General features: G+C 39.3%; 1 protein-coding gene across 2 annotated transcripts; it reads right to left on the reverse strand.

Annotated features, from left to right (window-relative positions):
• Positions 1-5507: 5507 nt before the first annotated feature.
• Uba3 (ubiquitin like modifier activating enzyme 3) lies at positions 5508-27075 on the reverse strand. Of its 2 annotated transcripts, XM_021642363.2 has the most exons (18): positions 26961-27075; positions 26730-26771; positions 25093-25213; positions 23670-23750; positions 20436-20518; positions 18158-18238; positions 14267-14310; positions 13251-13315; positions 12776-12931; positions 11152-11254; positions 10934-11047; positions 8238-8291; positions 7768-7804; positions 7602-7683; positions 7191-7291; positions 7022-7085; positions 6875-6929; positions 5508-6376 (listed from the first exon to the last, which is right to left on the reverse strand). In XM_021642363.2, exons 1-18 carry the CDS (start codon positions 26978-26980, stop codon positions 6291-6293), a joined length of 1389 nt encoding a protein of 462 aa, XP_021498038.1. In that variant the 5' UTR covers positions 26981-27075; the 3' UTR covers positions 5508-6290. The 2 variants fall into 2 exon arrangements, with proteins under 2 accessions (XP_021498038.1, XP_021498039.1); XM_021642364.2 differs by lacking the exon at positions 26730-26771 and having other exon boundaries at positions 26961-27059.
• Between the last annotated feature and the right edge of the window lie 240 nt (positions 27076-27315).

The following is a 27315-nucleotide window of genomic DNA, read 5'->3' on the forward strand; positions in this document are numbered from 1 at the left end:
CTCACATTTCTTTTGCCACTCGAGAAATAGTTGACCGGTTCTTGTTGGACCTGGTTGTCTTTGCCTGACTTTATTGGCACTGTCACCAGATCCTGGAAGTTTTATAGACGAAACCTTCCTCACAGCCGAGTTGTCATCTGAATGACGTTCATCAGCACATTCCTATGTTAAGATGTGGAGTTTTTAGGGACATACTGGGTCACGAAGTGACGCCCTTGGGAAAAAGATAAATGCCCTATTAAGAGGTCTCAAGAGTGCCTCTGCCGGCTAAAGCACGACATACCTAGGCCACGGCAGCCATGAACCAGAAATAGGTGCCCTCATCGGCTGTGCTGATCTTGGACCTCCCAGTCTCTAGAACTGTAAAATTTAAGTTTCTGTTGTCTATGAGCCAGCCACTTTATGGTAATCTGTAACAACTGTTTGGATGGACTAAGACACTTGGCAAGCAAAATATTAGCCCATCAGTACATACAGGGCACACTGCTTAGAAGATAGAGCCTAGATGCACTCTTTTACCACACTTGGTCATGGGAGGGAATTTAAAGACAGTGTCCTTTTTGTCCAGTCAGCAGCTGTGTTTGGTTTGGTTCTAATAATGCTAAGAAAAATTTCTACCAGAATCTAAAAGCGAAATTTCATTCAAACATCCAGAGTTTCGGCCCCTTGTGAAAAAGAGAATCCAACCCTAAACAATGAAATAAAGTACCCAAGGAACGCTGGTGCTAAGACCGGGAGAAATGGCCTTCCCCAGGGAAGATGACATCAACTGGTTGTCCATTACCAGTCATGTACTACGTGCACACAGATTTAACAATGAAAAAGAGGCCACTAATGTAAAACAGCAAGAGGGATATGAGGGCTTGGAGGGAGGAAAGGGGGGAAATGATGAAATTTTGATCTGCCAAAACAGTCCCTAGGACTACCCTACCTACCAGGTGGCTGGCTTAAAATGACAGAAATGTTTTCGTAGTTTGGAGCTGTAAGTCTGAAGTTGTTCTACAGGGCTGTCCTCCCTCTGAAAGCTTCAGAGAAAATACATCCAGCTTCTCCCATCTTCACATCTTTGCAGGCAATCCTTTTTCCTGGTTAGGCACACCCCTGTGGTGGTTTGAAAGCTTGGCCCAAGGGAGTGGCACTGTTAGGAGGTATAGACTTCTTGGAGGCAGTGTCACTGTGGGGGTGGGCTTTGAAGTTTCCTATGCTCCTGCACTGCCCAGTGTAGAATGAGAGCCCCTTCCAGGCTGCCGGCAGAAGAAGCCAGTCTCCTCCTGGCTGCCTTTAAGTCAAGATGAAGACACAACTCTTGGCTCCTCCAGCATCATGCCTGCCTTGCACACTGCCATGCTTCCTGCTATAATGGACTATGATTCTGAAACTTTAAGCCAGCTCCAATTAAATGTTTCCCTTTCTAAGAGTTGCCTCGGTCCTGGTGTCTTCACAGCAATAAGACCCAAACTTAAGACAACCACTCTATTTTCTGATCTCTCACCTCTTCTAATTCAGATGCCTACCATATCAGATTAATGCCCTGATATTTGAGAATGACCACATCCTATTCAATTACATCTGTAAGAACTATATTCTCAAGAAGAATCATTCTTAATGACCTTTTCCTGGTCTGTGGCTGGCATGACCTTAGTACATTGTGCTTTAGAGCGCAAAGACACTTACACTTCTTAATAGGGCACTAATCTTTGTTCTAAGGATGTCACCTCGTGACAAAGTATGAATGGAGCTAAAATGCCCTCTGACAATTATTTTCACACACTACAATTTTGCATCTATCTAACAGCTCATTCTAAGAACTGATTAATACATTATCTGACTGCTCCCTGAGTATTTGCCTTACACTGCATGGAACTATGCAATGAAGGGACTTTTTCTTAACAACAGTAACAAAACCATATCATGTTCTTGGCAAGTTATGATCTTCCAACAATTTTATCCCACTGAATTCCATTTCTGAGCAATGTCAGTGACAGGCTAGAAGCTAGAGGGTGCTTCTAGGTCATAGCTTTTGTCAGACCTATGCACCTGAAAAGAAGTGGGAGGAGGGGAGAAAGGGGTTTGTGGGGATGGAGAACACACTTGACATAGAAAGAACTTAAGACAGATGATGATGGAAAATCAGGTAAGGCAGAAGACAAAGCTGAGCCTGACGGTGAAGCAAAGTCAGGCCAATAGAAAAAGCCAAGTGTCAGAGAAACCAGCCCTTGAAGAATACCAAGATGATGAAGCAGTAACAAAACATGAAGACCGAGATAACAGAAAGTTATCTAGAAAGTTACAAGTTGCAGGCACGCCAGAATCCCAGTAAGCTGAAAGTGCTTTATGCCAATGTCATAGGCTGAGGAGGAGCTAAGGGGCAGGAAGTGGTTTTCACTGGATGAAAAGAAATGTATAGCTTTGCAATGGTGATACATGCCTTTAATCCCAGCACTTGGGAGGTGGAGTCAAGTAAATCTCTTGTGAGTTCAAGGCCAGCCTGGTCTACAGAGCAAGTTCCAGGGTAGCCAAGGCTACACAGAGAAACGCTGTCCCCAAAAAACATAAAAAGAAAGAAATGTATATATAGTATACGTTGTCTTAAGTGGCAAAGATGGTAGGGTAGCTGAAGGGGTTGAAGGAGGTACCAAATGGGGCTTATATCCTGTACCTTTAGTGTTTTTCTCCTTGAATTTGACTTCTCTGATGACAGCATCCCAGGCCTTGCTGCTTGTCTTGGTTCATGCTTGCAGGTCCTGTTTTTATCTTTAATTTTGCTTTTCCATATCATTATCTTTACAAAAAGCCTCTGGTCCAAAGAGCACCACCGGCACAAGGTTTTGACTCATATGCATGCACGTGAAAGTCTGCAGATCCACATGAAAATTACCTTTGCATGTTATACTAATACTTGTTAACTCCACAAGATTGTACCCAATAACAAAATTCCTTTAGAAGAGCTTAGCCAAATAAGGAAAGTTGAGGCCTGTTAGAATTCTGTCCCAATACTTACAAATGCACAGCACTAGGCAAATGACATAAACCTTCTAATGTTATTTTCCAACCTCCATGATGAAAATATTGTTGCTTTTTTATGATTATTACAGCATCTTTATGAAGGAGGCACTCAGTGTTAAGAATCTTCAACTTTAAAAGCACTCAGCTCTTGAAAGGCAAATACAGGCAGATCTCTGAGTTCCAGGCCAGCCTGGTCTAAATAGTAACTTTCAGGACAGTCATAGCTACAAAGTGAGAGCCTCTTTGTGAAGAAAAAAAGAAAGAAAGAAGGAAGGAAGGAAGGAAGGAAGGAAGGAAGGAAGGAAGGAAGGAAGGAAAGAAGGAAAGAAGGAGAAAAGAAAAAAAGATAAAAAAGAAATGTTTGCTTTTCGACACATTTCTAAAATCCCAGTACAGAAGGAGGCAGGGAGAAGAGAGGCACAAGTTCAAAGCCAGGTTAGACTACACAATGAGACCTCATCTTATTTTAAATAAATAAAGAAAGAAATAAACAAGGGCTTATTGGAGATGTAATTTAGTAATGGAATATTACCAAATATATCTGGGCACAGGGGTCTTTTCGGACACTGATTCTCCAACAAAGGACCATGCATGGAAATAACCTAGAATCCTGGCTCAGACGTAGCCCATGGCAGCTTAGCATTCAAGTGGATTCCCTAGTAAGGGGAACAGACTGTCTCTGACATGAACTCAATGATGGGCTCTTTGACCTCCTTCCCCCATCCCCAAGGGAGAAGCAGCCTTGCTAGGCCACAGAGGACATTGCAGCCAGTCCTGATAAGACCTGATAAACTAGGGTCAGATGGAAGGGGAAGAGGACCTCCCCTATCAGTGGACTTAGAGAGGGGCAGGGAGGAGATGAGGAGGGGAGAGAGGGAGGGGGCTACAGCTGGGATGCAAAGTGAATAAACTGTAATTAATATAAAAAAATAAAAATTTAAAAAAAGTAATGGAATATTGACATAGCAATGTACAAGGCCCTAAGTCTGATCCTAGAAACAACTACAAAGAAAAAACTGTTGACTCTGTAACATTTTGGGTTAAGCATATAAAGATACACAATGGAATACTACTCAGCAATCAAAAACAAGGAAATCATGAAATTTGCAGGCAAATGGTAGGACCTTGAAAAGATCATCCTGAGTGAAGTATCCCAAAAGCAGAATGACACAAATGGTATATACTCACTTATATAGACCTATAAGATAGGATAAACTTAATGAAATCTATACACCTAAAGAAGATAACAAGAAAGAGGCCCTGGGGTAAGATAATCAATCCTCACTTAGAAAGGCAAATGGGATAGACATGGGATGTAGAAGAAAACAAGCAACAGAACAGGAGCCTACCACAGAGGGCCTCTGAAAGACTCTGCCTAGCAGTGTATCAAAGCAGATGCTAAGACTCATAACCAAACCTTCAGCAAAGCGCAGGGAATCATATGAAAGAAGGGGGAGTTAATATGACCTGGAGAGGACAGGAGCTCCACAAGGACCAAATATATCTGGGCACAGGGGTCTTTTATGAGACTGTCTCTCCAACCAAGGACCATGTATGGTTATAACCTAGAACCTCTGCTCGGATGTAGTCCATAGTAGCTCAGTATCCAATTGTTCTCCCTAGTAAGGGGAACAGGGACTATTTCTGACAGGAACTCAATGGTGGGCTCTTTGACCTCCCCCACCCGAGGGAGGAGCAGCCCTACTAAGCCACAGAGGACTTTGCAGCCAGTCCTAAAGATACCTGATAAACCAGGGTCAGATGAAAGGAAAGGAGGTCCTCCCCAATCAGTGGACTTGGAAAGGGACAGGGAGAAGACGAGGGAGGGAGGGTGGGACTGGGAGAGAATGAGGGAACAGGATACAGCTGGGATACAAAGTTAACAAACTGTAACTAATATTAAAAAAATAAATAAAAAAGAAAAGAGAATATAAATATATTCCATGTGGTTTTATAATGAAACTAAATTTGTCAATATGGAGCTAGAAAGAACTATACCGGGGTTTATCTCCGTGGCGGAGCACTTGACTAACATGTGGGAGGTCCTCAGTTCTATCCCTGAACAGACAGACAGACTCCATCTACTACCATTCCACAAAGCTTCTGAATAAAACACTGCAACCAGCCAATTAAAAAAACAAAACACTGTAAACAAAATAAAAGAAAAAAGAATGAAAATCAGGTACTATTTGTTCCCACATTAAAATACTACAATTGCATTTTCAGTATTTGTGCTCCATTTTTTTTTTTAGTATTTTTGAAGAAAAAAAGGCATATTAAGAGAAAGACTTTACTATAAAAATTTAGTCATTCCATTTCATTTATCATATTCGAGCAACTTAACCTAGCAGGAGGTCTGTGCCATGGAAATCACTATAGCAAAATTTTAAAAATTTAAAAATTTCAAGTGCAATAAAAGTTTGGTAATAATAACTGTTAAACATTTAAAAATACTCCTACATCACTATGGAACTATTTACTATTATTAACATACTTTAAAATTTTCAATAAAAAGTAGACAATGTATGATTTTATTAATAAATAGTGCAAAAGCATCAGTGATAACTCTTTAAACATTAATTTCTTTGAACAGCCATGTCTCAGTTTAAGTTTGTGCATACTGTCCTCTGTGGCATTGCAAATGAATACATGAAAATATTTTCTTATTTTCATGCACATGTACTAATTTGTAATACTGTTTACAAGTTATTATGGACAAGTTAAACTCTGCAATAATTAATACACATTTGGATATCCACAATTACATGGGTAGCAATGAAACAGCCTATGTTTGATATATTCTAGATGTCAGGTTGTAAATATTTAATGTTCTTAAAACGTAATTCCTCATTTCCATTCAAGGATACATTTTTACACATGTGGATGCTCAAATGAAAGATGAGGAATATGTTCTTTGACCATAGTAACAAACTCACACAAAAGACAGCGTTTGTCTTGCTTTGAAGAAGCAATACATTTGTTCATAATCTTTCTCTCTCCAGGCACTGTTTTCCACATTACTAATGAAAATGCTTACTAGCCCAACCCCAAAGTTCAGTCTTCAAGAGAAACTTATAAATTTAAAAAAAGAGTCATTCATTATATATATATGTATATATAAAAGTCAAATTCTAGCAATATTAATGCTAAAAATGACGTCAATTAAGTTTCCTTTCTTGGGTGTTCCCCTCTGCCTCATCTTCCCAGCTCTTCAATTAAATTCCTTAGCATTTATAAAGTATATGATGTCTATGAATTTTCTATTATGTGAAGATTTATTTTCCTTAAGTAAAATGAAGTTTGAATAGTACAGTCTGTGGTGTAGTGACATCAGCAACAGCCAGTTCTTGTCCATCAACGAGTCCCAATTCTAAAATAAAAAAGAGTCATTAGCCCAAGCAAAAATACACAAATACCAACAAAAAGATATACACACATTATAGCTTTATAGTTGAGATATCTCAAAATCTAATTCCTTTTAAGAAAGATAAAACTTGGAGTTCTGTTTTTTTCTATTAAAAATTTCATCGATTCTATTATTTTTATAGATATATGTATTTTGACTTGGTCATATTTAATCTAAGTTCAAAGCCAGCCTGGGCTACAAGCAACCTCAAGCCCAGCTGAAGCAATACAAAGGCATCCTATCTCTAAACACTAAGGGCTAAGGTTACAGCACAGTGATAAGGCACCTACCGACAATTAAGAGTTGCCTGATTATGATCCCTTGCACTAGGGAGAGACACAGAGACAGACACACACCATTCACACCCATAGAGAGAAAAAGAGAGAGAAGTAGAGAGAGGGAGAGAGAATACAGACATTTACTAAAAAAGAAAACCATTAATATAAACATTTCTTAAAATACCTTTTAATGTCTTGGAAAGATTGGGTCTTGTTCGTTCTTCAATAGATGTTACTGACTGGAAAACAACATTATTTTAATGTATATTGCATTAAGAAAAAATCAAATTTTCTTGAAAAAATTTTAAAAAAAAAAAAGAATATTACTGACCTGTAAGTAAAGTGTCCTGTTTTTCCCCTCTAATGTGGCTGTGATAGCTGGTGACTTCATTTGCCTAAATAAAGTAGCAAACATCATTTTTTTTTAAAGAAATAGTTGTTGCTGTTTTGTTTTAAAGTTTAAAAAATTATTTTTACAATAAAAATCACTCATCACTTACAGAGAAGCACTATTGGTTAGATAGTCTAAAACCTCTTGTAGTTTAGCGGATGGAGAAAACTGAATGTTTTGAGGAAGCTGGCTACATGCGGGACAATTTTCCTACAAACATAAAAGGGTAATTCAGAGGCATACAAACCAACATCAGTCTCTTTTTTAAGCAAAGATATAGAAATCAAGTTGTTTTATCATCATGTACAATTCCTATCAAAATATTTTTGCTTTGAAGCCTGTTTTTATAGCAGATCATTTGTTGTAAATTATTTTGACGAATAATATTTACTTAGGCTGTGTAATAAAAAATACATTACTATTAGCTTTAGCAGCTCAGAACGTAAATGATTCTTCAAGGTCCTGAGAACACAGAGGCAAAGGCTGCACAGCGGAAGCGCTCCGTGGCCTGCACACTAACCTTCCTCTCCGCTTCAAATGTGTATGTGTACAGGCCGTCCACGTCATTGAAGACCAAGTAGTTGTTAAGAGGGATATATGCGCTGCAAGGGAAAGCGCTCACGTTTAGTTAGCTGAGCTAGGCTACAACACGGACTTACACACACGCTGAGAACAAAACTCATTACCTTGTGGCTATCTTAAAAACCTCGGTGGCACACACAGCTAGAGAGAAAATAAAGGCATTTAAACTCAGTAAAAATATTTTGAAAGTCAGCGACAAATTAGGTGAAATTATAATTTCTATGGTAAATAGATTCTAAAATACATAATTTCAAAAACATAGGAAGGAACACGTTTTATATTTGTTTTACATAAGCTAAGCAACTTTTTCCTTTGTCTTCATGAGATCAATGAAAAGCTAAACCTCCGAGTAAAAGACATGCTAAAACGTCCCTTTACTGTGAGCACTTTGTCCAAGAGAGACCTGTCTTGTAAGACATAATGATACCAAAATTACAGTGGCCTACCTAAGTAACTCACCTAAGAAGATATCAAATTCCTAGAATACAAGTAACTACAGAAATGTCCATTTAAATATTAAGTCAAAATCAAAGCAAAATATAAAACTGAAAAGGTCTTTTTTTTTTTTTCTTACCTGCAATGACTGCATTTGTAGAAGCTACTGCAGGAATGATTCGTTTTACCACTCCTGAAAAATTTACCAAATAAACTATGGTCATTTTTTTTTCTAGATTTTATTTTCAATTTTGTGTTGGGGCACATGCACGTGTGTGTGTGTGTGTGTGTGTGTGTGTAAATGCGGGTATGTTCACATGTGAGTGTAGGTGCCCCTCAGAGTCCAGAAGAATTTGTCCGATCCCCTGGAGCTGGCGTTAGAGGAGGTTGTGGACAATACACACTCTTGACAGCTAAACCATCTCTCCAGCTCCTTTAAAAATAAAATAGTTACCTTAAGTTAAAATATAATTAAATCCTTTAGAGTCTAATTGTTAAATACTAGGTTCTGAAATCTGATTTTTTCGAGCTTTCAAAATAAGAAATAAAATTGGGCATAGGCAGGCATGGTGATATATGTCTATTCCCAGCCCTTGGAAAGCTGTAAAAGATGCTAGCTCAAAACAAACAAACAGAAAACCTTAAACATGAACTACCATCTTTCACATTCCCAACATTCTGTAGTGTGTTGAAGATCTTAAGCAACAGTATGGAAATACTGTTTTTGTAGTTTTACATAATGACAAAACAGTAATATAATAATAAGTGTTTCCTTATGCTCCAGGTATAGTGTGAATAACCATTATTTAATGTTCCTGACATGATGATACTAGTCACAGCATCCTTGTTCTAAATAAATAAGGAAAGCAAGGCTGAGAAACTAAATATCGTATCTACAACATTAACCCTAACAAGTATAGGAATGGGCTGGGCCCACTTGCTATGGATAATATTAATATAGTTCAAGTCATTCCATTCACAAAATGGCACAATAGAAAAAACAAAATCATCTTTTAAACTATCTTTCTTTTACATTACAGTTCTGACCATACAAAATATGATACACAACTCTCTATTTTGACACCTTTTTTCATTTCTGCTTTCTTGTAATCAATGAACAAACCATCTCTCACAGCACAAAAGACTCAGACTTCTAACTGTGCTTGCACTGCTCATTCTAGAAGAAACCACATGAACTTGGAGGGTGAGGAAGCACTGCAAGATGTGTTCCCAGCATTCCAGCAAGGGGATCACAAAGCAGGCTGGTGTAGAGGAAGGTGAGAAAACGGGCAGCAGGCATGAACTGAATTGAAGGGACAATAAAAGAACATGAGTAAATTCAAGAAAATAATCACAGAAGAGAGATGACAAATTTACAAAAAGAACACAAAGCTCTTTCTGGAGAACTGGCAAAACTATGAAAGAGATGACCTGTAGCTGGACTGAAGCATTGGTCACCAAGGCTGAACAGGACTGCTCACTGTGAGTCCATGCTGGAAGGGGCACATTTAGTGACTGTTACTGACCTAGCACCAGGACACGGAAAGACAGAACAACCAGGCTTCTGTAGAGCATCTGGAAAGTTCTTTCACAGTGCTTTTGTAAAGACAGTTGAAAAATCTGAGTGATTCAGGAAGATCTAATAACGGACTGAGACAAAACTAAAAGGCTGCCAAGACCCAAGTTTGGTCTCCAAAAACAATATAAAAAAACTTAATTAACACCCTCCAGAATACCACTTCTCTGAGAGAGGGGAGATGGGGAGACAGGTAAGGGGAAAGGAAAGCTTAGCCACTGCAATGGTGAAAAGCTATGCAGTTTTAACGAATACCAACATCAGGAATGCTGTGTCCTGGCCTAGAAGGTCCAAGAAGGATGGATAACCGCACTCTGGTCAGAGAAGACCACCAAGACTTGAAGCTGTGACATACCAAAAGATTGAGGAAACAGGAAGATTTAAGAGTGGTAAAAATTTAAAATGTGGAGAAAATACAGTCACTATGCTCAAATATTAGAAACTACTATTTAAGGGGAATTAGGAGCTGAGAGATGGCTCATAGTTAAGAGCACCCACTGCCCTTCCACAAGACCTCGGTTCTGTTCCCAACATCCATATGCAGCTCACATCTTTCTGTAACTCCAGTTCCAGGGGATCCAATGCCTTCTTCTATCCTCTGCAGGCACCAGACAAGCATGAAATACACATAAATACATACAGGCAAAACACTCTTACGTAAAAATTTAAAAATAAAAGAAAAAGCAATTAGAGTATGTGAGATACTGGACAAAACTCAAACTAAACAAGAACAAGAGTTCTGCTCAGCACATAAAGTGACTGCTCCCAAGAGGGTGTGACCTCTTGAGTGAGAGGTGAATGAGCAGTTAGACTCTCAGGGCTCGTTCAGCTCAGAGAAATATGAACCAGTGATACCATTCAATCTTCACTAGCTGAGAAGTAACATGCATTCTGCTGAACTTAGCCCCTCCTACCTTGGAGTAACTAGAATACCACAGTTCCTTAATTAAACTTCAGAAGGAAGTTGATCACTATCACTTATCAAGCATTCTCCCCATAGAGCAGTGGTTCTCAACCTTCCTCATACCATGTGACCCTTTAAAACAGTTCATGTGGTGGTGACCCCCAACCATAAAATTATCTTGTTGCTACCTCATAGCTGTAATTTTGCTATTGATATGACTTACAATTTAAATATCTACATATCAGTAGATGGTCATAAGCACGACCCAAATGGGTCATGACCCATAGGTTGAGAGCCACTGCCATAAAGCATTCCCCATCATCAACCCCACAATCATGACAGCTCACTAACTCACCTTGAGTGAGTCTATAGGTAACACCTCTAATATTATATTGTGATGCTCTCTCTACAGATTTTTGGAAAATCCACTGAATATGTTCAGGATCATCTCCATCTAATGGAACCCCATCTGTTGCAGGGGAGACAGACATATATAACCATAAGGCAATTTTTAAATGAAATTTCAAAATGAGTAATAAAAAAACACTTTCTAAGTCTAGATTGTTGAATTACCTCCAAAAGGCTGCTCTTTAGGCCACTGCAACATCCTTACATACTCGATACAGTGTTCTGGGAGCCTGGGCATAGATGCAATGGTACACATGGGAAAATTGACCTAAAACCACAGTTTGTCTTTCTTAGTAAAATTTAAATGATGAGTTATTATTAAATGCAACTTCCAGTTCTAGTTTAGTTCATAACATTCATCTCAGCTCTTGACTTATAAAATATAAGCAAAACACTATAAAGTATTAAAGCATCTATACTAATAGGAGGCATCAGAGTCTCTTTAGGTTGAGCTACCTATAAAGACAGACACATTTGGGGCTGGAGAGATGGCTCAGGGGTTAAGAGCACCGATGTTTTTCCAGGGGACCCAGGTCCAATTCCCAGCACCAACGTGGCAGCTCACAACTGTCTGTGACTCCAGTTCCAGGGATCTGATAACCTCACACAGACACATGCAGGCAAAACACCAATACACATAACATAAAAAAATAAAAATAAATTATAAAAAAAGACATATTTGTCCTACATTTTAGAGTATATACGCTCAAATTCTACTGGCAATGAAAAGTACACTAAATAAATTCTAAAATGTATGATTTACTTTCACCTGTATTTAATGTGATGGTATAATACAAACCAACACAAAAACAAAGATTTAAATCAATTGTTAAGTTAATACTCATAGAGCTGCTGACATTTATAAATCAAAATTGCAACTATTCTTTAAAACAAGTATGTAGATTATGGAGCCCTAGCTTTGAAAAAATCAGTTTTAATCCTATTTTTAAATTTTTTATTACCTGTTTTTTTTATTACATGTATGTGTGTGACAGCACATGCTATAGTGCACATGTGAAGGTCAGAAGAAAACTTTCAGCACCACTACAGTGGTCCTAGGATTGAACTCAGTATCTTTATCTGCTGAGCCATTGTCTCACAAGCCTTTTTCCTAGTATTTGTGCTCTCTGAAATAATTACAGCAGACCTTCCTTATTCATGAAAGGTATGTCCTCAGACTTCAACGAATGTTTGAACTCTATGTACATACTTTTAACACTGAGGGCAAGTATATGGGAAAAACATCCAGAATGTAACATATCCTAACATACAACGTTATAATTTCTCTTAAATTATAAAATTAAGGAGCTAGAAAGATGGTTCAGTGCTATAAGAGTATTTGCTTTTCTTTCAAAAGACCTAAGTTGGTTCCTAGCACCCACATTCGGCAGCTCATGTCAGCCTGTAACTCAAACTGCAGAGGGATCTAGGACCTATGACCTCTATCAGCACTGCACTCACATATACACAGACATGATTAAAATAAAATAAACACTTAGCATAGAGCTATAGAAGCACAAAACCTAATGTTCAGTGTCTTCTCTCAAACATACTCGACTACCATATACTTTACTCCTTAGCAAATTCTGCTTTAAATTTTGCTTTTGTTCAATGCTGAAGTACGTAAGTTTGACCCCTTGCCCTCCTTATGGTAAATACTAACCTACACCTTCAGCAAACTTGAAACATATTTATCCCCAATTTCAAACCCTAAGCACTAACTAAACCTAACAGTCAACAGTAATTACAACCCAAGATCCTAAGGGAAAAAAATGCACGTTCTGATTACCTGTGGTGGATAAAGTTCCAGGGTGCACTCAATACAAGCAGTCATTCCAGGCAAGATCACTCGGGCATTTCCTTTAAAGCCTTCTGTGCCCCCATCTATCAAAGGGACAATGGAACTTGGATCCAACACACCATCTTCATAATTTAGAAGAGATATCTAGAGAAATGTTTTAAAGGGCTTAAAAAGGGAATAGGAAATGGAAAAAGGGAGAAAAAAAAAAGAAAGGGAGCAGCATACTCCCATCAAGTTCTAGAAGTCAGTTTGGGACTCAGTAGCAACATATCAGAATGAAGGAATTATATTCCTAACAGTAAACACATTCTCACTGAAAACCAATGAGGGCAGTAACAGTGCCATATATCTGCTAATTTAAAATTAAACAAACTTATTTTACAAAAATATGACAATTTTGATTTAAACTATATCAAAAGCAACAGGAAAGGTATTTAGAGAACCCCCACACTGAAGTGTTTACCAGCATTCCATTGATCCATCTTCTGGCTATGATAGAGTCCAGACCACATACAATAATATGAAATTCTATGAGGAAAAAAACAACACATTGACTTTTTTGATACAGTCTCACTATGTAGTCTAAGCTGGTCTCAAATTCTCTGTTCCCTCGCCCCAACCTCCCTAGTGCTGGCCCCGCCCCATGCTCTAAGTCTAGTGCTTACAAACACACCGTACCAGTGCCCTAGCACCCACTAGAGTAGTGTGTGTGGTCCGCAGCTAGTAAGGAAGGTTTGCAGTGGGGATTTACAGTCATCGTATCTGAAAGAAACATCAGAAGGAAGCAACTGTTCTAAGATGTACTTAGGCCTCCATGAAATAGTTGTGGTAAGTAGGGACTGTTTTCTGAAGGAGTTTTAGTCTTGGCATGATCTCAGTCCCAAGACATTCCTGGCAAACAGTGCACAGAAGAGGCTGAGATTGCAGAGGTGCTATGTTCCTTAAAGAAACACACAGACTACATCAGGGGCTCTGGTATGAGGACCTTGCCTCACTCTAAAAACGCTACTGTAGAACAGTCAAGAAGCATGCTTCTGAAAGGTTGCTTGGGGTGCAGTCCACTGGGGCTGATTCCCCTGCTTTTTCAAGGCTTCGCTGCATCCCAATGTCTCTCTTCAGTCATTCGGAGTGACTGAGATTACCAACCAAGGCTGTGGGATGGGACAGAAAACTCTGCTTTCCATCCAACTGTGCTGTGGCTCTAAAACTGCTTTGAATGAAGTTTACCCATTTAAAGAAAGGCAGTTATGCAAAGTAATTTACTTTGTAGGAAAAAAACTAATTTTGTTACCATCTCCCCGGCCTTCCTGATTCTCCAGTAACTCTCATTCAGGCGAGCAGCTAGTAGTAGCTACTATTTCAGTTATTCAGCACCAACCCTGAGAAACCAGCTACTGAGGAGCAGTCGAGCACACAGCAGCGCCAAACAACACACACAGTAGGAATTCACGAGAATTTAAGCTCATGCGAAGAACTTACGTCGGTAGAAAGTGTCGTTAAAATCTTGAATCTTGTTGAAATGCCTGAATCAAAGTAAAGGAACCTAAGAGTCTCAAACTTCTGACTTAGACAATGCCATAACAACAAACTGTGCTTATCTAAAAGAGTAAGTAATCAATGTGGGATTCGAGAAAGATGATAAGCCAGGTGTGGAGGTGCGCACAATTTTAATCCCAGCGCTTGTGAGGTAGAGTGAGATGGATCCTTGAGTTCAAGGCCAATTTGGTCTACAGAATAAGTTCCAGTAGTTCTTTGCTACAAAGAAAAAAGAAAAAAGGAAAAAAAAAAGCTGATGATAATATTAACACAACCCTATTTTCTGGCAAAATTTTCTAAGTTATTTTCCTTATTTTATGCATGAGTGCATACGCCACAGTCCACAAGTGGAGGCAGATCTGCCTGTCTGTCTCTCTCCCACACACACAAGTACACACACAAGGAAAAGTCCTAAATAAATGTGTAAAAAAATTATATTTTTGTGAACTTTTTGTTACATTTTGCTTTACTTGGGCATTTTTTTTTTTTTACATTACTGCTTTTTGCCTGTTTGTTCCATTTTAGTGGGAAAAGTGTTTGTTTCTTGGTTTTTGTTTTTGTTTTTGTTTTTGAAAGAGAGAAAAGGAACATAAAGTTGGGTGGGCAGGAAAGTGGGAAGGATGTGGGAATTTGACAGGGGGGAAACAAAATATATAGTGTGGAAAAAATTATTTTCAATAAGAAATAGACTAGCAAAAATGTCAAGAGTTAGCTGGGCACGGTGGCACACGTCTGTAATCCCAGCTTCGGGGAGGCAGAGGCAGGTGGACCTCTGTGAGTTCAAGGCCGGCCTGGTCTACAAAGCAAGTCCAGGACAGACAAGGCTACACAGAGAAACTCTCTCAAAGGGGAGGGGGGTGCACCAAGAGCTACTGTAAGCCTTCTATAAAAACAATACAGAGACTCTCAACAGCTTTTCCAGTTGTTAGTAGTTGGGTTTGTTCGGTTTAAGAGGCTTGGAAGTCTTAGCGTAAAGTATGCATTTTTTTTCCTACCTCTTGTAAAATTCAGCGGTCTCTTTTTTACCCAGTGTCCAACTACTGGTTGTCACCCTGCACTTGCAGGCCACATGTGTCCCCATTCTGTTAGTTGTGAAAAAGAGTCTGTCACTAGCACAGTACTGCACACCTAAATCTAAGCACTCAGACCCTAGTCTACATAGGAAATTCCAGGACAGCCAGTGCTATATAGAGAGACCCTGTCTCAAAAAACAAAAAAGCACAAGTGTGCAGAAAATGTGTTTAATGTTTCTAATGAAGGAACTTTGAATACAAATGATAGTAAACAATGTACTATTTTCAACAGCAGCACAAAGAGGACAACACAATGCTTACTCTAGACTCCTACCTACCTACAAGTGAAGGTATTAAAAGAAAAAAAAGCCACTCATTTCTAAGCCTCACCCATTCAGAACTCTCCTCCCTTTGACTGCTGGGCAAGCAGGAACCTAAGGCACACTGAGAACTAGGCTGAAAAAGAAACAAAAAAAAAGCAGTGAAGGAGTGGCAACATGGAAAACAAGAGGCAGCCCAAGATATCCCCTCTTGGACAGGTGTCTACAAAAAAAAGTTTCCCAGGTCTCAACAACAGGGCTAGATGGACAGTGTGTATCCTCCTTTTTAATTCTGTTTCCTCATAAAGAGGACTGTGTTTCCATTTTTAAGCATATTTACTTCAAAACAACATATATTTACCAGAAGCTGTAAAAGCAGTACAGAGAAGCTGCATCTCAAATGCTCACTACTTACAGAAGTGTATGAAATCAACCCACAAAAGGCAACACTGGCATAATACACAACTGTCCAAAAAACCTCCCGATTTTTTATAGCTGTGAATGAAGGGAATGGACCATGGCATACTTTGGAGGTCAGAAGACAACTCTGGGGGATCATTCTCTCCCTGCACCATGGGGGTCCTGGGAATCAGTTAGGTATTCAGGCTTGACAGCAAGAGCCTTTAACCAACGAGCTATCTTGGAAGCCCCATCTATTTTGAGAGTCTCACTATATAACCTGACTAGCCTGGAACTCAGTATGTAGACCAGGCTGATCTTCAACTTGCAGTAGTTCTCCTGCCTATACCTCCCAGGAGCCACAGCATCTGGCTAAAATCTCTCATTGTATATCTATAATTATACCAAACTTACAGTTCTTCTTTGGTGATTTCTAACCTGTTCTTCTTCCTAAGTGTTTCATTTTAAGAACAGTATATAAATGGAATCCTGTGTATATGAACTCTCGAGACTGGCAATTTTCTCAAATGGCCACAAGCTCTGTCCCAGGTGGTGCGTGTTTCTTGAGTTGTGCCTTGTAATGATGAGTAGTACTCTATGGCATGGGTTTACTAGAACTTAACAGTTTATCTACTGAAAGAGGTTCTGGTTATTTCCAGTTTGAGGACTCTACAAATAAAGCTGGTGTGAGCAATGGTGTGCTGATTTTTATGAGGCATATATAGTAATATCTAAAATGTCCCAAAATGAACCAATATAGTTGGTGATAGTTAATTGTACTTTTAGATTTTTTTTTTAAATGGCCAAACTATTTTGCAGAATGACCACATTTGTTCTGTTAGCTTCTGCCAGCACTGGATACGACTGCTACTACTTTACTTTAGAAGGTATGCAACATCTTTTTGAAGCATTTTTCTCCCCTGGTATTAAGGACTGAATTGAGTATACAGCTGAGCTACATCGCAGCCCTCTTAATTTTGACAGCAGCTCTCACCAGTTCCTCAGGCTGCCTTACCCTCCCTCAGCAGTGGGGTCATTGCTGTCTTGATGCCGAGCACCTTTTGTGAGCTTTGTGTCATCTGTCTGCTGAGTAAACTATCTCTTTGCAATGTTCATCCATTTTTTAAATGGACTTGTTTTTTCTGTTGTTGATTTACTGCTAAGTTTCAGGAGTTCTTTAATTAAACACTCAAGCTTCTATATCTGAAGGTGCTCCATGTACAGATACAACCAACCTGGTGCATGACAAAAGAAAAATCAGCAGCAAACATAAAGCAGGCTTTGTCTTTTCACTATTCCTCAAATAACATAGTATGGTAACTACTTTTATAGCATTTACACCATAGTAGTATTATAAATAATTAAGATATTTAAAATATTAGATGTGGGTAAATATCCAGATATGGACAGCTCATATGGAAACACTATACATTTTAAGTATTTATTTTCAGTGCTGGGGGTTGAACTTAGGCTTTGCATAGGCCGGGTAAGTGTGCTACAGTGAGCCACAGCTCCAGCATGCTACCCTTTTGCATACAGGCTTGAATAGATCCGGATTCCTTGAGAAGGTCTGGGAATCAATCTCCCACAGGCACCCAGGGATAATGGAATTCTAGATGGGTTCTCGCCAGCCGCTTTGAGAGTGTTTTCTCCAGTGTATATAGCCACCCTTTTAGCGCCATAGCAGTTTTGATCAGAGCACAGCTATTAATTTCGATGTGGTGTAAGTACTCTTCATCCAGTCTTAGGACCCAACAATGATCTGTTCTACCCCAGTTTTACAGCTTTACGAATTGTATCTGTGATCCACTGTGAGTAAACTTTTGTCTAAGATAGAAAGCGTAGGTGAAGATGCATATAGTGGACACGTTTTATTCTAGTTTCTATTCTAAAACTAGACTAGAAACAGATAATGACATCAGCTATATAACTAATTCAAAAGTCAAGGTCAAAACCATGAGCATATCCATAAAGGGAAGACCAGACTAGAAAGCAGATGATCAGCATTACCTCAGTAGAAAGGGTTATGACTGTATTCCCTGCTAAACATCATTTATAGAAAAGGGAGTTTTAGAGAAGTACTCTTTCTGTTGAAAGGATACGGGACCACGTTGCAGTTAGGAACTCTGTCATTTAGGAATTCTGCAGCAACTTCAGCTTTGGGTCTTCCAACATCTTTAGGCCTACAGAAAACATTATTTTAAATTATCATCCATAATATAAATTTAGATGGTCGACATAATTAGCTTCCAAACATAAAAATGGACAGTTTATTTGTAAAATACTTAGAAAAAATATTTTTAACTATAAATTTTTTATTATTCTTAAAATCATAGGTATGCATGTGTGTCTGTATGTGGGCATGTAGCTGTGAGTGAAGATGCCTGCGAAGGTTAGAATCGTCAGACTCCCCAGAGCTAGAATTATGGGCAGGTGTAAACCATCTGGTATTGAACCTGGATCCTCTGTAAGAACAATGTATGAAGAGCCAATGCTCCATCAACCCCTAAGTATTTTTATATCAGTAGTAAATTAAATGCATTACTAAACCCTTGCTGATAGTCCAAATAAATATGGCAAGTCTAACTGTAATTTCTTACCTGAAAATACGAACCACAAACACTAAGAGTCCCCATCCCCCAGCATAATAATAGTATGTGTGGTGGCTACTTTCAACCATGACATTTCCTATTACAAAAATTCCCTACACCTAGAGCCTTCCAGGTATACAGACTGAATACCAGAACCTCAATCCGCTGTTTAGTTTTTGAGGACAGGATCTCACTCTATAGCTCGGGCTAGTGTCAAGCTCACTAACAGCCCAGCACACCCTCAAACTCTAAGCAATCCTCCTGCTTCAGCCTCCCAAATGCTGAGACTACAGTTACGGGCCACAATCCCTACTTCACTGTGTTTATATGCTGGTCTTAGTAAGATAGACACAGAGACTCACTCTGGGAAAAAAAGCTCCTCTAAGTATCACCTTCATCCTGGGTGGCCCAGTTAAGTAGGAATCAGAGGTCCCTAAAGCATGGTGGGATTTGTTATGCTTTGTTGTTTTGATGCATTACTACATAGCCCAGGCTGATCCAGATCCTCCTGTCTCAGTTCCCTTATTTTTTATTTTTTTAATTTTTTATTTTGTGGGGGGAAGGAGGGAGGAATTGAGACAGGTTTTTTTGTTGTTGTTGTTTTTTGTTTTGTTTTGTTTTTTTTCTGTAAGGCCTTGTCTGCCCCAAACTCACTTTGTAGACCAGGCTAGCCTGGTGTCACAACTATCCACCTGCCTCTGCCTCCCAGAGTGCTGGGATTGTAGGCGTGCACCACTGCGCCTGGCTGGCTGTCTCAGCTTCCTTAATCACGGTTTTAAAAGGAAGAATGTATTTCAAAGACATTACCAACATTTTCAAGAAACTAGTCTGAAGATATCTCTCTTTGATGATAACCAGATGTTAAGTACAAAAAGACAGAGTGTTCCTTTGAGCATGTGAATACTTTCTACTATTTCTTCAAAGTTCTCATGATAATGAGTCATCCTTCACATACAAGAGGAAGGGCTTCACTACAACTTCCTGTAATGCATACCTTTAGACACTGAACCTTACTTTTTGTATCCTTCATATCAGGCAGTGAAAATATTATTTTAAAGTAAAATAACAAATCAAAATTTTATTTTACTTAAAATTACAATTTCAAAGGAAACATTTAATCAGGTCAATTTTACTCTTCTCAAGTAAAGAATTATTCTTTCCCTATGTGAAGTTGCTAAGAATTTTACTCTGCCCTTACTTGCAGAGAAAAGTAGCATAAATTAGAAACTTTGATTTGAATACCACATTCAAGCACTTTGCACAGTCAGCTTTTCACATGTGGAAGAGGAAACAGTGGGGTGACAAGATTCTTCTAAATGTATTTTGTGCTTTCATTATTCTCACACAAAAGACCCACAGCATGGTTTAGTGAGGACTGTTAGATAAATCTACAGCATCAGGGGACCTGACTGCTGCAAGCAAGACAGTATCTTAAATAAAATGGCAAGTCACCCTTCCTGGCACCATGCCCAAGTTAGTTACCTCTGTATCATTATTATTGTGATCATGTTAGCTACAAATTAAAAGGTGTGGCTTGTTATCAATACCCAACCATCTCCATCTATTTCAGAGCAGTAACACAGTAAACACTTGTCAGAATGGAAAAGCATACAACATGCCTGTCTGTGTTTATACAACAACCATCACCTGAACACTCGGTAAGTCTTCTCATTTCTAATGTGTAAAAGTAGCTCTTCTTGGCTTTGTAACATCCACTCTCAGTTATCACTAAATTGAAAAGTACACATATTCGAGTGTTCATCAGAATTTTTAAAGTAACCAGACTTACCTAAATAAAAACTGCCTATTTAAATTGGAAACATCTATAGTGTCCATGTCTATAACATGAATCTGTCTAAAACCAGACAATGCCTGTGGAAAGAAAAGCAATCTAATTAGGCAAGCGCTTCCTTTCTTTTAAAACACAACACAGATTTTCAAAATCCAAGTCCTAAATCCATACATTTTCAGTAATAAATTCTACATAATTATATTCTCTGGGGAAAAAAAAAGCCTGTGGTATAAGGCATAAAAAAAAAAAAATTCAAGTACTTTCTTAAAGAACAAAAGCACAGCACTCAGGTTTACACCATCTATAACCAAGAGAAAACTGGCAATCTCTCCTGCTTTGCACCTACTACCTAGAATCTTCCCTTCCTAATGTTCTTCTAGGACACAGCCCAGCCTTTACTCAAACAGCACCTTGCCCTCACCACCAGGGTGCCTATCCTCAGACCCTTCCTTTCTTTAGCCATTTATTACCATCTGACATTCCACATACCTTCCTTCTTTCTCCTTTTTCCCCAGTGAAAATCTGAGTTCCATAAACAAGCACCACGTTGAGTCTTAACACCTAAAATGGTGCTTGGCATTTTCAAGAGGAAGCTCAACATTTGATTAATTAGTGATACTAATGTCTGTAAAAGGAACTTTTATTCTCTTGAGGCAATTGTTGTCTCAGAGGCTTAGTGCCTCCCTCTGCCAACCGAGGCCTAGAACTTACTGCTTAGTAAGTTCACCCTTTCTTGTTCTTTCTGAGCTACAGGCTGGCTGGTTCAATTCAGCTGTTATAGCTCAAACTCTTCTCCTAGCTGACTTACTAAGTTTTGCTTTTCTTTCGGCCTCTGAATGGCTCTGCTTGGCCTCAAACTAACTCCAGCACTCTGCTCTAATGTTCTGGCTCCTTCTCATTCTCTGGCTCATTGTCTTCACCTGAATTCTCTCTCTGCAACCTATTTCTCTATTATTGTCCCAGCATAACTACCTCTTCTCTCTCTTACTGCCCCTTAAGTTCTTTCTCTTCCTCTCTCTTCTCATGAGAGCTGGGCGCTTGCTATTCTGTCACGTCTTTCTCTGATTTGTCACTGTCTATGCCACTCAATTATACATCACTTTCAAACATGGATGCTTTCTTCTACAAACTAACTTTTATCTTTATTGTGTGGGATTAAAGGCATATACCACCACGACTGGATCTAAGCTTTTCTTCACCTGAAACTTGCTCTAAACCATGCCGGCCTTGAAATCAGATCAGCTTGCCTCTGTCTCCTGGATTAAAGTCATATTTGTATTCTAGTCAGATCACACAGACCTAAAAGATCTTTGGATGTGATCTTTTGCTAGCCCAATCACACAGACCTAGATCTTTAGATGTAATCTCTTGCCAGAACAGCCATGATCTGAATTAAAACTCCTCTACAAATGCCTCTCCTTTATTTAGAATGAGCCACCTTTAGGTGGCTTAGTCAGTGGAAGAGAAGAGAAAAAAACACGTCTTCTGTGCTTACATCTAAAACAAAATATTAAATGATAAAGTGAAGGGCCCACATTTTGTGTATGTGCTTAAAAGGATCAGAATGCAGTACAATGGTTCTCAAGCTGTGGGTCATGACCCTTTCAACAAGTCACCTAAGACCAACTTGCATATCAGATATTTACATTATGGTCCATAACAGTAGCAAAATTACAGTTAAGAAACAGCAACAAAAATAATTTTAAGGTTGGGGATCACCTCAACATGAGGAACTGTATTAAAGGGCCGAGCATTAGGAAGGTTGAGAACCACTGATATAGTAAATAAATAATCCTCAGATCTAATCTTTAATGACAGCACATTTAATAGAATACACTGCAATAGTAAATTATGGCTTTAAAATGAAGTTAAGCTTTAAGGGACCTGTACCTGCCTAGTGCAACAACAAGCAAACAAAACAAACAAGCAAAAATCCATGCCCAAACTCCACAAACCTTTCCCTTGTAAACCTTTAGTTTTCATCCTACTAGAAGTCTCAGAGGGAGCTGTCGTTTAGAAACACCACAGTCCTCTGTACACACTGCTATTAATTTCGGTAAGACTCGTCTCCCCAAACTTCAGATTCACTGAGGCAGAGCACAGTGAGCTACAACTCCCATAGAACTAACACGGCACCAGAGTCTGTGTCCTTCATCTTAAAGCTTTTGTAGGAGCAGCACTAGTATTTCCTAGCCAATCAGCGTGGCCGTGCTGATATTCAAAACTGTCTGGTGAAGAGATGAATCAGTAGTTAAGAGCATTTACTGCCCCTGCAGAGTACCTAGACTCAGTTCTCAGAACCCACATGGTGGCTCACAAGTGGCTCTCTATAACTCCAGTTTCAATCTGACACCCTCTTCTTACCTCCCTGGGCAGCAGGCACCCATGTGGTATACATACACGCAGGTAAAACACTCACACACATAAAATAAAAATAAACCTTATAAGTAAGTAAATTTAACTCTTGGCAGGTTACTAATGTCCTCCATCTGGCTACGATCTATTTAATTTTCTAATTTTCCACTTTTTTTTTACCCAGGGAGAAGCCAGATACACTGAAGCTCTATATTCTCTCCTTCCTCAATCTGTTAAATTGACAGAAACTTAAGCAAAACTACTTCCTGGTTGTAAGAACTCGAAAAAAAGCAACTATGTATTTCTAAATAGTTTGATTAAAGCACCACTGTGCCAAATCTTAGGCATTTACTATCACATGATCATGAAAAACAACCACCATAGGTCATGCAAGGCTTCAGTGAAAAAGAGCACTTTAAATTAAAAACTGATGACCTGGATTAGAGTCTGGGAACTTCACTGTACAGAAAAAAAAAAATAAATCTTTTAATCTTACTGCATCTCAATGTGTCCTTTTGGATAGTGATACAAAAACTCACCTAACTGGGTTGTTTGGGAAAGCAAGAGATATAATTATTTGAAATTACACATTAAAAGATAAACAATTCTGTTATTTACTTCAATGAAATAAAATTAGTGCTAAGCACAAGGAAGCAAAAAATAGAGGAAAAAATTACTTCATTTTAAGACTTTTAGAGTTGCAAACTAATAGTATGTATTTTTATTACTGTCTAGAATTTGACCTGCTAAACTTATCCAATAAATGTTCAAGAGAAAAAAAAATAATAAGCATGAGATGAAGACAGTCCTTATATGACAGAAAAGCAAAAGGACTTACTTAACTCTACAAAAATAGTATTTTTGTATATATATTACCAGATTTTTCAGGAGCTCACATCCTAAGCCACCAGCTCCAATGACTAGAACTTTACATGTATCTAACAAGAACTGGAGCGACTGTAAAAAACAGAAATGTATATTAAAATCTAGATGATCACCACAAGAACCATAAGGCAACAAACCACATAATAGTCTTTAAGGCAGGAACAAAAAAGGCAATTAACCATAACAAACACACCTAGCATGTCTTCAATTATTTCAAATTATGAAAGCGATGTAATTAGAAATTATGAAATCCCTTCCGAAGGAAGAGATGCCCTCTTCTGACCTTGGTGAGCACTTGGTATAGGAAGTGCACATACATACATAAAGGAAAAACACTCATGCACATAAAATAAATCCAATCAAAAAGTCTTAACACTCCCTAGTTATTACTATCACTTTTCATTTCATAGGTAATATAGAAGCTTTATTACAGGATTCTCTATCCCTTCTCCCGTTCTTTATATTTTTAATTTTTAAAGGTAGAAGATAGTTACTTCACTCATTTCTAGAAGGAGAAAAAATTTTAATTATCAAAACCAGAAGAAAAAAAGTACATCAGTGTTAGAAGTGATGTACTTAACAAAAACAAGTGCAGTCACACTTTACTTTGAACAATGAGTGAAGCTTATAATGCTGAGAAATCAGAACACTCCAGAGCAGCAGAAATACAACTTGGAAACATTGTTTAACAAAAGTGACAATTTTAAGCTATTGTGCAGAAACACTTTTAAAGTGTAAGAAAATATGTATAACTATACTATCCAAAGAAAGAGTACTATGCACTCTGTTTACCACTAAAGGAAGAAAAGGATTTATTCACACAAGCTACTGAGCCAAATTCAACAACTTTATAAGCGGCATTTCTATTTCAAAAATCCCTTCACGGACACAAAAGGACATAAAACACTACTAATAAATACTTTATTCCTACTTTGTATTAAAAACAAACTTTATCTAATATTATATTTGCTTTAAGTCAAACACAGTTCAAAATACCTATCTACCATATTGTAAGCACATTTTTAATATACAATTACAGTCGATGCAATAAAGATTTCCAACTAAACCTCAATACCTAAGTAAGCATACCTTATCGTCTTATTAAAGTGAATTTACTACAGCAAGGCTACAAATAGGGGAATGTGTCCTGGAAATCATTTTAAACTAGAATTTTAAGCATATCAGAATATGAAGTCAACTTATCCTACTCTTGAAATTTTTAAACTTATATAAAAAAATGTAAAAATGCATCACTAGTCATTTACATAAAATCACTTATAAAGCCTCAATACTCACAAGATAACTTAATTTCATAAAGCAATTTTATTAGTTATAAGAGCAAATTTTTAAAAAGCATCTTATTTTTGAAATAGAAAACTATTAGAGTAGTTATTTAAAAATAAATGTTTCTCACTTCAGTGCTTGGTTCGAAATCAGGGTGTGTGAAGGGTCCAGATCGCTCGAGGAACTTCTTTACATGGTTCCAGCGACCTTCCCAGTCTCCAGTGTCCCCACACCCACCATCAACAGCCATTCTGCATAGAACACAGTAAATTCAGCTGCAAAGATCAGTCTGAAAAAGCCACAACTACAACTACTAGGTCTCCCCAAATGTAAAGGTAACCACACCAGACCTGCTCAAAAGAAAAGGAAAACTGAGTTGTGGTTTTATTTTTCCAGTTTGGGCTGGCTTGTCTTCTATAGGAAAGCAACTTGATGAAATAAATCAACCTCTGTGTTCCTAGCTTCCTCAGCACCCAAAGATCAAAGTTTTCGCACTAACTGATTCAGTGCGAGAAGACTTTCCTCCGTCTGGTATTTACAGTCACTGTGAATGGCCACCATCTGTTTCTTCAGTACATTCAGACAAGGAAATAAACTGGTCGGGTGACAGGGACTTGGAGAACTAAGGTGCTTAAATCTAATACTATCTATTGCTCCTCCGGAGGTGGAAAGGTGCAATTTAGTGAGCACGTTGAATGAAAGCAACTTCCACATATTTCTTTCCTTTGAGAGGTCCTAGTATTATTTTAAAGCCTCTCTTAATACCGAGGTGCATTTGTTGGCCCTAAACACACAAAAGAAAATGTCTAGATTACATGTATGCCACAGATGAGCATTATCGTCAAGAAATCTTTGAGAACATGCAACTAAATGAAGTGGGACCCCTCTTAATCAAGCACATTCGAACCTTGAGGAGATTCCTTAAATGTCAGAAACCTCAATTGTAAATTTCAACTACTTCAGATGGTCGTGAGATAAAGAGATAATTCACACAGAGGACTTAGGGGCAGCTCATGGCGTATAGCAAGCATTCAAACGTCATCATTTTCACGCAAAAAAAAAAAAAAGTAGATTAATTAGGAGGTGGGAAAGGACTGTGAACTCTTGCATTTTTAAAGTCAACCATGGGGGCGGGGATGAAAAATGGCAAAGTGCTATTGGGAACTGACACAGAAATTATGAATTCACCACACCCACTACAGGAGTATTTTTTTCCTTTCCCACGGAGGGAGGGCAGAAGAATCATGTAGGATCGGCCATATGAACTGAACTATAAATCTGTGGCATCAAAAAACTAAGTATCTGATACAGGTTGTGTGGCAAATGAAGAAGCAGGCGCTCCTTCAATTACAGATTACTTTGCAAAACTGACAAGTTTTGACACAGTTCCTGATTTAGAGAGTTTATTTAAAAAAAAAAAAAAAAAGGCAACTTTATAACGTGTACTACTGTCTCAGTGTTTACCAAGGACCCAAAATAGGTCTCGTGTCTATTCAGATTTAGATTGGATTCACTTGCCACAAGGTCACAACTCTGACAATTTAGGTTGGAGGAAGGAGGGGCCACCGGGTGGCTTTTGCAGGAGCAGAGCCGGGGAGCAGCCGGCCGGTGGCCCGGGCTGGGGACGGGGTCAGGGGTGAGGCCGCGAGGCCTGCTCCGGGTGCCCCCCTCCCAGCCCCCTGGCCCGCTGCGGCTGGTCCCCTAGGCCTGGGGTTAGGGGGAGGCGGGGGTCTCCGGAGAAGACCCCGGCCTCCCGGCAGCACTAACTTCTCAGCCAGCAGCTCCTCTATTCTCCTTCTTTTCTTCTCCCTAAAAGAAAGAGAGAATAAAAGAAGGGTCAGCATCAAGCTCCACAGAGGACGCCGCAAGCGTACGGGGGGGGGGCGAGGGGACGGGGCGGGAGTTGGAGGACTCCGGGGTGGCAGCGGTGACCGCCCACCGCCGCGCTCTCTCACAGCCCAGCCCAACCCGGCGCTCCGGCAAAACCCCGATACTTACGGTTCCTCGCCATCCGCCATATTGTTCCCCGCCTCTTCCCAGAGGCCCTCGCGGCGGGTGGTTCCGCCCGGGAGGGGCGGGGCTGCAGGTAAATAGACGGAGGAAGGGCGGAGACAGCGCGAAGGGGAGGAGCTGCAGGTAAGAAGTGAGTGAGCGGGGCGGGGGCGGGGCCTCAGGGGAGGGGCGGAGCTAGCGCTTGGGGGACCCGGCTTTAAGAAGGGAAAAACTGAGCAGGCGCGGAGGGGCAGGACCAGAGAGATGAGTGCGGGCTAGAAAGAGGAGCGAGGGGCGGGGCCAGCACAGTGGGCGGGGTTTCCGAGGAAGGGGTGGGAGGGCGGGGCTGTCAGGGAAAGCG

Source organism: Meriones unguiculatus, chromosome 5 (assembly GCF_030254825.1).
Source record: "Meriones unguiculatus strain TT.TT164.6M chromosome 5, Bangor_MerUng_6.1, whole genome shotgun sequence".
Taxonomy (NCBI): domain Eukaryota; kingdom Metazoa; phylum Chordata; class Mammalia; order Rodentia; family Muridae; genus Meriones; species Meriones unguiculatus.

Excerpts from the sequence above, each read along its gene's own strand:
- Uba3 (XM_021642363.2), bottom strand. The coding sequence starts at position 26,980 with ATGGCGGATGGCGAGGAACC. Across the intron at positions 14,311-18,157 it reads CCTAACTGCAACGTGGTCCC|GCATTTCAACAAGATTCAAG; the intron begins GTATCCTTTCAA and ends ACTTTGATTCAG. Across the intron at positions 7,684-7,767 it reads GTTTTTAAGATAGCCACAAG|CGCATATATCCCTCTTAACA; the intron begins GTAATGAGTTTT and ends TTTCCCTTGCAG.